The sequence below is a fragment of the Leopardus geoffroyi genome, chromosome D1 (assembly GCF_018350155.1).
Source record: "Leopardus geoffroyi isolate Oge1 chromosome D1, O.geoffroyi_Oge1_pat1.0, whole genome shotgun sequence".
Classification (NCBI taxonomy): Eukaryota; Metazoa; Chordata; class Mammalia; order Carnivora; family Felidae; genus Leopardus; species Leopardus geoffroyi.
The window spans coordinates 63990801-64001487 of NC_059329.1; the positions used below are offsets into that span (position 1 = coordinate 63990801).

The window sequence follows — 10687 nt, forward strand, 5'->3', positions numbered from 1 at the left end:
ATACATTTTTATGTTCTGAAATTACATAATTGTTTGTGTAAATATTGCATATAATAATATATAACTATATTTATACACACAAACACATATATACACACAAATGTATGCTAAATTTGCTTTCTCTCTGCCATGGTAAGTGTTGCATGCTGTCTACCTTGCGGTATTTCTGTTACAGCCTAAAAGAAGTTTTTCTTTCATATTTTCTTAAATTTGAGAAAGTGATTAAAATGAGATATCATCAATTGATTATAAAAGGAACCAGGCCCCTAACCCTCTAGGAAGCAATAAACAGGTCCTAGCCATGAAGTTAATGATAGCAGAACCTCTTTTTGTTTACTCCCCCTAAGAAAAAGAGGGCTTTTAAGACAAAACAAAATTGGGGTGTCTGGGTGGCTCAGTTGGTTAAGCGTCTGACTTGGGCTCAGGTCATGATCTCACGGTTTGTGAGTTAGAGCCACGCATTGGGCTCTGTGCTGACTAACCAAAAGTTGAGCTCCAGCTCAGAGCCTGGAGCCTGCTTCTGATTCTGTGTCTCCCTCTCTCTCTGCCCCTCCCCCACTTGTACTCTGTCTCTCTGTCTCTCAAAAATAAATAGAACATTTAAAAAAATTGAAAAAATTAATAAAAACAAAACAAAATCAAAATGGATAGAACTATAAAAACTAGTTGGATAATAACTGATTATTTTTAGCATCTTCATAAATATAAAATTATTTTAAAACTCCAGTACCAATATATGTCTCTTAAAGTTCTGGTTATTTCACTCACTACGTTAGAAAAAGAAGCATTTAATTAAGGCCTGAAAGAAAAGGAGATTTCCTGTGATATTTTTTTTTTTTTTTGCCTCTTATCCTTCAATTGTGTACTAAGTCAGTGTGTTTATAATTGCAGACTTTTACCTAATGTAGGTGTTTTTTTGAGATTAAGTTAAATGAAAAGAGAAGGCATGTCTGAGTCTCTTTAGCAAAAACAATCTCTCAAGAAAAGGGCTTGGCCACTAGACATGGTTTTTCTGATGGCATCTTTGACCTCCTTGTTCCTCAGGCAATAGATAATAGGGTTGAGCATGGGAGTAAAGACTGCATATATGGCTGAGATCAATTTGTTAGAATTGAATGAAGCAATGGCTCGAGGTCGGACATACATGAAGATCACAGCTGTATAGAAGATGACCACCACTGTAAGGTGAGAGGCACAGGTGGAGAAGGTCTTCCACTGCCCAGTGGCTGAGGGAATGTGCAGGATGGTAGAGACAATGAAGCCATAGGAAAGGACAGTGGCTGAGAGGGGAAACACAAGAATGAGAATGGCTAGCACAAAGTCTACCATCTCAGCCATAGAAAAATCCATGCAGGCCAGTTTGAGGATAGGAGAAACATCACAGAAAAAATGGTTCAAGATATTATTGCCACAGAAGGCAACTCGGGAGATGAAGTATACCTTTGCCATGGAGATGGTGAAGCCACTCACCCAGGAACTGATGGTCAGCTGAACACAAAATCCTGTGGTCATCATGGCTGGATAACGAAGAGGACAACATATAGCCACGTAACGGTCATAGGCCATGGCAGCCAAGAGCACACATTCAGTACAGGCAAGTGAGATGAAGAAATAGAGTTGGATCATGCATCCCAGGAAGGAGATGGTATTGGGACGAAGTAGGAATCCAGCCAACATCTTAGGGACTGTGACAGATACATACCAAGTCTCCAGAAAGGACATGGTGCCCAGAAAATAGTACATAGGCTTGTGCAGGGACCCAGTAACCCATACAGTGAGAATGATAACCAAATTCTCCAGCAGCACAAACAGGTAGGTGATGAGGAAGAGAAGGAAAAGCAGAACCTGTAGCCAAGGGGAAGTATGGAAGCCCACCAGGATGAATTCACTAACATAGGTGGTATTTTCCTTTGACATGACTAAGACACCAAAAGACAAAGGATTTAATGAAAATAGCACAAATCAAAGAATGAGATCCACATTAGTAGCAAGGGGCCCTCAGGCTGTAGGTACTTTATCATTAAACTTAACCCTAGTGCCACAATCTGGTCCCAGGGTGTGATTTGGCAGTCCTGAAAGGCCACAAGATCCTCCCCAGAAAATCAGATGTCAGAACAGAGCCTGAAAACAAATCCACCAAAGACACAATGTTAAGAATCCAAAGAAACCAATATTGCACTGTACGTTAACTAGAATTTAAATAAAATTTTTTAAAAAAATAGTGGCAAACATAAATGAAGCTGAAGAGATACCCTCTCTATTCCTCTAATATCATTGTATATTCAAAAACGCTTGAGCTGTCATAAATATATAATTCTCTCCCAGCACCATAATTTCCCACTTACAAAATTATAGCATTAGAAACTGTGGTTGGGGCGCCTGGGTGGCTCGGTCGGTTAAGCGTCCGCCTTCGGCTCAGGTCATGATCTCATGGTCCGTGAGTTCGAGCCCCACGTCAGGCTCTGTGCTGACTGCTCAGAGCCTGGAGCCTGTTTCAGATTCTGTGTCTCCCTCCCTCTCTGCCCCTCCCCTGTTCATGTTCTGTATCTCTCTGTCTCAAAAATAAATAAACGTTAAAAAAAATTAAAAAAAAAAAAGGAAATGTGTTTAAAGGAAAATTTTAATTTTCTTTGATAAACTAATAATAATTAATGTATTTTGCTAAAGTTAATGTTTATAAAGTCCATATACCAAGTTTAAGAGTCATTAAACAATAATACCCTTTATTAAGATAATTTTACTCATGAGAATTTAATTCAAACTAATACCAGAAACCATATGTATGAAGAGGTTCATAACATTATGATACCTAAGAGGAAATCATTACATAAGTTATGATTGTCAACTGGATGAAATAAGTGATAATTATAAGAATCTTGTAAAAATAAAAAAGGATTTAATAGTTGGTAAAAGCACAAAACAGACAAACAATGAATCTTAAAGCAGAATCATGAGGTCAGATTCAGGATTTAGTCCTTCAGATCTAGGTCAGAAATGTCGTCAGGTAGTACTAGGAGTAAATATTTTCCTTATCAGCATATTTCCAGGTTTCACAGGCAGTTATAACGCAAAAGACCATCATGGTTGGAACAAGTGGCAAGGGCAGGACAGGGAAGCAGCGTAGTTAAAATTCTGGAGAAAATAAAATATCAACTGGAAAACACCCTCCTGACCAGGAGAATTTCTGCCTTTGGTGCACTCTTCAGGATGGTCTTTTCAGGATGCTGGCCAAAGTAGTTAACAATTACTTGCCTATTTTTAGGGCCATGGACTTAAAAATTGAATGAAGAATGTCTGCTCTCTTGAATAATTAAACACATTTTTATTTTTTAGATGGCTCCTAATAATAGTATTTGATATATACATATATACTATATACTATACTATTTTATATATACATGTGTATATGTATATATGTATATATAAAATACTTTTATATGTATTTTATATATACATGTGTATATGTATTTTATATGTATATGTGTATATATATGTATATATACATGTGTATATGTATTTTATATATACATGTGTATATGTATATATGTATATATAAAATACTTTTATATATACATATATAATGGTTTTATATATACATATAAAATGGTTCACATTTGATTCCAAATTAATTTGTACAGTTCATCTATATCTTCTTCAAAGACTGGTTCAAAATTTTGATACTGTCAGAAGTGTTACTTGATTAATTCTCTCTACTCCTTGACTCTGAAAACCCTCCTCAATCTGGACATTGCTGAACACAAGTTGCATTTAAGAAGTTGAGAGTGGGGACTCAGGAGATTCAACAACTCAGAAGGTTTCCTACAGCACAATAGGATCAAAGAGAGAACTGAAATTTAAAAACACTTTCTTCACAAGTGAGGATAGAAGAAAGAGAAAAGTAGAGATAAAAGTTAGCTTGAGATTATAAACAAAATTAATCTTAAAAGAGAAACATCTTTTTCGAAGAGACCAATAGAGATGACCTGGAAAGGGAAAAGCAGAATTTAGGGAAGTGAAAAGCACAAGATGTGAAATTTCCGAGGTGTTTAGTAGTGATTTCTGATTTATTATGTACTGTGTGGGCCAAAACCCCCCGATCTCCAATAAAGTAGTTGGTTATATGTGTGGGAAAAATTACCACAGTGAAATATAACTGAAATTTGACTTCTTCCTCCACTAAAAAGGAGTTATCCTTTAATTAGTTTTAACAACTCTCTCAGGGAGGTCATTTTTACCCCAGTTGTGAGGCAGTATAGAAGCACCTAGCCTAAACTGGAACAATTACAGTACAATGTTGTGAAGGAATTTTTACATGTAAATGCACACTCATTCATTTCTGATATTTTAGGAATCATAGAAAACAAAAAGTAACATAACAAGAGACTTGACATGGACAAAGGGGCCCCAGTACTCAGAGTGTACTAAAGCATGAAGAAAACTACAGATCACTGGGACATATAATTTTAAGACCTGAATTTTAGTCCATGATCTATCTCTGACTAACTTTATATAATCTGAAACAAACCTCAGATTGTCTAAATTTTAATTCCCTTAAGAGTCAAAAAAGGATATAATATTAAACAATTCAACAAATCATAAACAATTTATAGTATTGTTAGTAGTTAAGAGAAAGATCTATTGAATGCTTATTGGGTGCCTGGTCCCACACTGCATTTTGAAAATATAAAGAAGAAAAAGTCATATTTCCCTATTCAAAGTCTTGAGAAGAAGATAAAAACAAGTGAACAAGCCATTAGAGTTTAGTATGTTACAGCCATAAGAAAGATACATACTTGGGGCGATTGGGTGGCTCAGTCAGTTAAGCATCCAACTCTTGATTTCTGCTCAGGTCATGATCTCATGATTTGTGTGATGGAGCTCCATATAGGGCTCTGGGCTAACAGCATGGAGCTTGCTTAAGATTCTCTCTCTCTCTCTGCCCCCCACCCAAATAAATAAATAAACATTAAAACAAAAAATATATATACTCAGGTATATAGGAGAAGTTCCTAATATTGCCTTCAGAAGAAAACTAATGGGACTTTCTTATTTGCACCTGAGCAGCTGAGCCCTGTTGGAGAAAACTCACAAAAGAAGGCAGATGAGGGGCACCTGGGTGGCTCAGTTGGGCTCCGTTAGTTAAGTGTCCAACTCTTGATTTTGGCTTAGGCCCAGCATCAGGCTCTGTGTTGGCAGCACGGAACCTGCTTGGGACTCTCTCTCTCCCTCTCTCTTTGCCTCTCCCACTCACACTGTCTCTCTCAAATAAATAAAATAAAATAAGCTTAATAAAAAGAAGACAAATGATTACTGCCATAAATTTATGGTCATGGAGCTCAACTCGTTCACAAACAATGGCTATCCTACACAATGTTTTAAATCAATTCACTCTCCACGTTTCTCAAAGACTCTTGCCTCCGATCTCCAATCTGCCATCCTCACTCTTTTCTCTGACACTCAGCACAATTTTACCTTCTATTTTACAAATGAAGCTCTAGGATATATATTTATTCAACTTCCCACTATCAAGTCATTATGCTCACCTTCTGACATCTTTGCTCATTCCTTCTTTACTTCTTATCTAAGACCAGTCCCTCCATCTGCTCTACACATCCCATTTTTCAGGAAAACCATCTATCAGAGACCCCATCTCTTTTATGTTAAATTAATTATTTTCACAGATATTCATTGAGAACCTACTATGTGACAGGCACTATTCTAGATGCTTGAAATAGCTCCCCGACCAAAACAGACAAAAACAAGCCCTTATCTTAAGAAGTTACATCCTAGTAGAAGGATACAGGTAGTAAATACGGTACTTCTCAGGACTTTGAATATACACGATAGAGATATAAATGTAAGAACTGATATGTTCTGTGGATAAAATAAATAGAGCAAGGTAAGGAAAATCACAACTGCAGAGAGTTGAGCAGGTTCATATTTCAAATAGGGTGATCAGGATAGGCCTTATTGAGCAGAATCATGAAGAATGTGACAGCCATTTGGCTGTCTGATGGAAGAGCTTTCCAGATAAAGGGAACAAGCAGTTCAAAGATCCTAAGGTGAGATACAATGTAAGGAACAGCAAGTCCAGTATGGTTGGAGTAGAATGAGTGGAAGGGAGAGATGAAGTCAGAGAAGTAAGGGATAGGAGAAGTGATGATGAGCTGATCACCACAGGCCTTTAATGTTCTTTTAATTTATTTTTTAGAGAGAGAGAGTCACCACAGGCCTTTTAAGCAGGTGTAATCATGTTGGCCTTTACTCTCAGTATACTGGGGACACTTGGGAAGGTTTTGAGCAGTTAAATGACCTGATCTTATTGATATTTTAAGAATGCTTTTGGCATAGTCTTCTTATCTGAATCATTTCCTACAACTTTTATCTGGTTAATCAATGATGTGTCTTTCTAAAAATAATCCTTCTTTACTGGTAATATTTTTGCATCTGCTTGAAAACACTGTACCATTAATTAATCCCTCTTTCCTCTCCATTGCCTATTTTCTATTGCTGCTACCTTTCTGGTGATATTACCATTTAAAAAATGTCAGCTTTAGTTTTCCACTCCCTGACTCCTCGCCTAACCTTAGCTCCCACACCTTCAACCCTACCATGACAGTTCCAGGCACTGAGAACACTACGACAAACATAAATTTGGCACTGTTTAGTAAAGAAGAAAGAGAAGGGAACAGAGAATTAGAATATAATGTAATAAGCATTACAATAGAATATCGAGTTTTCTAATTCTCAACCAAATACTAAGTATTAGGAACCCAGGATAGAGAGTAACTCTTTGTCAGAGGAACTCAAAAAGCCTTTACTAAGGAGGTACCATTTGAACTGAAATGAAGCTTGTAGAGTTTTGGAGTGGAGGAGAAATATCAAGGAGAAACAATAGCAAATCCAAAGGCACAAAGTAGATATAAAAAGTTAATGATGGAATGATTTGCATTTTGATTAGAAAGAATTGGCGCATGGAGGAGAGAAATGGATCAAGATAAGGCTGGAGGATGTTATATATGATCAGTCATTTTCACATTTTTTAACTTTTTACTAATTCCCTCCCCATTTCCAGCACAGAATCCTACAACATCTGACAAAATAACTCTTATCACACTGACCAGATGTAGAAAACAAGATGAGTCCACTTTACATACTCTCTAATGTTAGCTTGAATTCCCTTGATTTTTAAGATTTGTAATTTATTCTTGAAATTTTGAGGAAGTTGATATTGCCGTATTTCCTCAGGCATGACCTAGATCTTCACATACACCCACCATTCTGAGAACATGAATGAGGGCCACCTGGGACTACTGTCCTTCACTTTCTCCCAGTTTTCCTACTTGGCCTTCATCACCTTCCCTCCTCATCTCTGCCTTCTCCAATATAATCTGTCCAATAATAAAAATATTCATCATTAACTGGGTATCTATCACACAGCAGAATTTGTACTATGTCCTTTCCTTATTTTAACTCATTTAATTCTCACAGCAACCTAATAAAGGTAGATATTATTGGTCCCACATTACAGATAATCGGGTAAATAATTTGGTTAAATTCATACAAGTAAAAACTTGTGGAAATGGAATTACAAGCTAAAACTGTTAGTGCCCCAAATCTATACTCTTTCAACTAAGCAATAATCCTCCCTCTTTAGGTATTGCTTCCCACCTCTCTGTCTTCTCACTGCCATGCTCCCAGTTTACACCCAAATTGTGTATCCACAGTCTGCTCTTTCTTTATTTCTTTACCATGTCACCCATTCTCCTGATCTTCAATCTTGACCCTCATACTAAAACCAATTTCTCTTTTTATTCAAGTCTTTTATGTCCAAGCTCCTCATAGCTTTTACATCCATGTAAGCCTTTGTGATCAACCTAAAGTTCCAAAACCTGATTTATCTAGTCATTTCCCATGAGTCACCTGCCTTGTAAGTATGTCTAACATTTAAGACCTCCTAGTACTATGATGCTTTTCACCTCATCCCTCGCTAGACCCTCATGTTGGTCTAAACCTACATGGCCTTTCCCACTGCACATTGACCTCTGATCCAGCTACTGATGTGTTGTGCTCCATCTAGCCACCATTTCCTAACTCTGAAGGTCTTTATTAGGAAATGAATCTTGGCTCGGTCAGAGGAGGGGCTCCCTAGCTGAATTAAAGGAGTAGATTGATGTGTATTACTTGGAAGATGGTAGGTGGGAAATAGAAGGAAGGGAAAGTTAGGTGAGAACTAGGGGAATAGTGCAAATAAAGGGAGGTAGTTTGTGTCATTCGGGTAGAGGGTAGGCTGGAAAGGAAAATTGAAAGTTTAAGTCTCAGCAGAGGTAGAGTGGACATGCATTGCAAGGGGCTACAACCCATACAGAGTCTGGCAAAAAGTGTATTGTCCATTTAAAACAACACATATAGGCGCTAAACAGTATTCCTGTTCCAGACTGAGTGATTTTGCTAAAATAAATATGATCATGTAACTCTCCAATTCAAATCCTATAGTGACAACTGTACATCTGAACTCCTTACATTGCATAGCAGGTCTCTCATGATCTGACCCTCACATTTATCATATCTTAATCTTCTTTTTTTGTTAGATACTCAACCAAAGCTCAAGAATTTGTATTTTTTCAGGGCAACATCCTTCTTCAAGACTGTGCAGTTGTGCATACTCTGTCCTCTACCTGAAATTCTTTTTAGCACTTGCCACCTGTAAAGTGCCTACTCAGATCCATCCTCTTTATAAAACCAACCCTAACCCCACCCCACTCCCACTATCACCTACCTCCTGCCCATCATCCCTAGCTATCTGGTTTTGTAACATTTTGGAACTTAGAGCATCATAATCATGATAACATGTATCACTTTGCTTACATTTCACCCCTACTATATTTGTGAACTTCTTGAAAATTCCAATTTTATCCATTTTCATCTTGTTTGTCCTTTTATCTCTAGTATCTAGCACAGGTCCTGATGCATGGTTGGCACTCAATAAGTAAATAATTTATCATATTTAATTAAGAATAAATGTCTTACTTGGGATGCCTCGGTGGCTCAGTTGGTTAAGCATCTGGCTTTGGCTCAGGTCATGAGCTCATAGTGGGTTTGAGCCCCACTTCGGGCTCTGTGCTGACAGCTCAGAGCCTGGAGCCCGCTTCAGATTCTGTGTCTCCCTCTCTCTCTCTCTGCCCCTCCTCTGCTCATACTCTGTCTTTCTCTGTCTCTCAAAAATAAGCAAAACATTAAAAAAATCTACATAAAAAAGATTAGATGTCTCACCATAGTGCATTGTTTACTTCTCTTTAGGACGCTGGGTGAAGTAGGTCATCTTGGTTGAGTCTGGCTTGGAGACCTTGGTTCAGTTGCCCAGTGGCCAGATCTGTGGAGAGGTACTCAAAGAATCTGGCCTGTGTTGCCTCTCCACCTGAAAGGATTTGCAGATAAGTTACAGAAAGGAAAAGGGGAAGAAAGGGGAAAGCAAATAAAAAAGAGGCTGATCTAAATCCTGGAAAATTGTTTCTCTATGAAACTCAAGAGTTCCATGACTTTGTAATTCTCCTTGCCTGGGAAAGACTTTGGGGTCCAGATGGATTATAAAGAAATGAAAAATTACTCTGCTATTGGTTGAAAAAAATGCAATATAACCAAAATGCAAAGGTTACTTCTGGGACTGTTGGATGCCCCCGTTGGATGATAGCCCAAAGGAGAGCAATTTTTCAGTTTTGTATGTTTTTTCTCCATAGCTGTTTGAGGTATATCCTTCCCATTCCTCTCTCTCTTGCTTTCATTCTGTTTCCCTGCCACTGAACTTGGGCAGGCTTTGCATGTTGACTCTTCCCACAGACCTTATTCAGGCAGAACCTATAGCTGAACAGGTCAAGGATGCAATAAGACCACTGCTCAGTAGAGACAACCATTCTTTAAAAGGCACATCCTTGGAGACCTGGTTCACAAGTGCTATAGGATTCTCAAGAACAACAGTGACAAAGAAGTTAGAGAAATTTCCCTAGTGATCTCTGAATGTCAACAAACAAAGAAGATGCTATATGATTATCAGATGGGGAAACAGAGAACAATATCTTCCTAGCAAATCAGCCTGGTGATTCATCCTAATCCTTTTGGCAAGCTTTGATTTTCCTTCTCTCTGGTTGTTTGGGAAATAACTATTACTCATGATGTAGGACTTTAAGGCATTAATATTACTCAGAAAGTACTAGTGAGAGGCTCAAAATACACAAAAGATGATTGAACAGTGTTAACAGTACACTAAACTCTAGGGAGAAGCACAACTTTCTTTCTATTCCTTTCACTCAAGAGAAGAGTACTCCCAAGCAAGGAAGACAAACAACTACACATAGGGCTAGGTATCAAGCTTTGGTGGGTAAAGCAAATTTAGAAGTAGCCAATTCTATCTCTTATCTTTTAAGGAAAATTCTCTTATCTTGACTCTTTTTGAAATGTCATATAATACTCTTCTCTTTTGTGTTTCGTGTGAATAGTTATTGAGAATAATCTGAGGAAGATGTTTTAGAAGGAGGAATATGCATTTCTAGAGATCCAAGAAGAAAATAAACTGGGATCCCAAGCAAAGGAGGGCAGGAGACAAGGCAAAGGGCACATAGAACAGGCAGCTGATGGCTTCTTTGTGCTAAACCTTAGATTAAAACCTCTTTGCTCGTTTAATCTTTCCATG

At 37.7% G+C, this 10687-nt stretch overlaps 1 protein-coding gene across 1 annotated transcript; it reads right to left on the reverse strand.

Moving 5' to 3' along the window:
- Positions 1–960: 960 nt before the first annotated feature.
- Positions 961–1940, reverse strand: LOC123602559 (olfactory receptor 6). The gene has a single exon (XM_045487044.1). The coding sequence runs from the start codon at positions 1915–1917 to the stop codon at positions 961–963; it is 957 nt and encodes a 318-aa protein (XP_045343000.1). The 5' UTR covers positions 1918–1940.
- Between the last annotated feature and the right edge of the window lie 8747 nt (positions 1941–10687).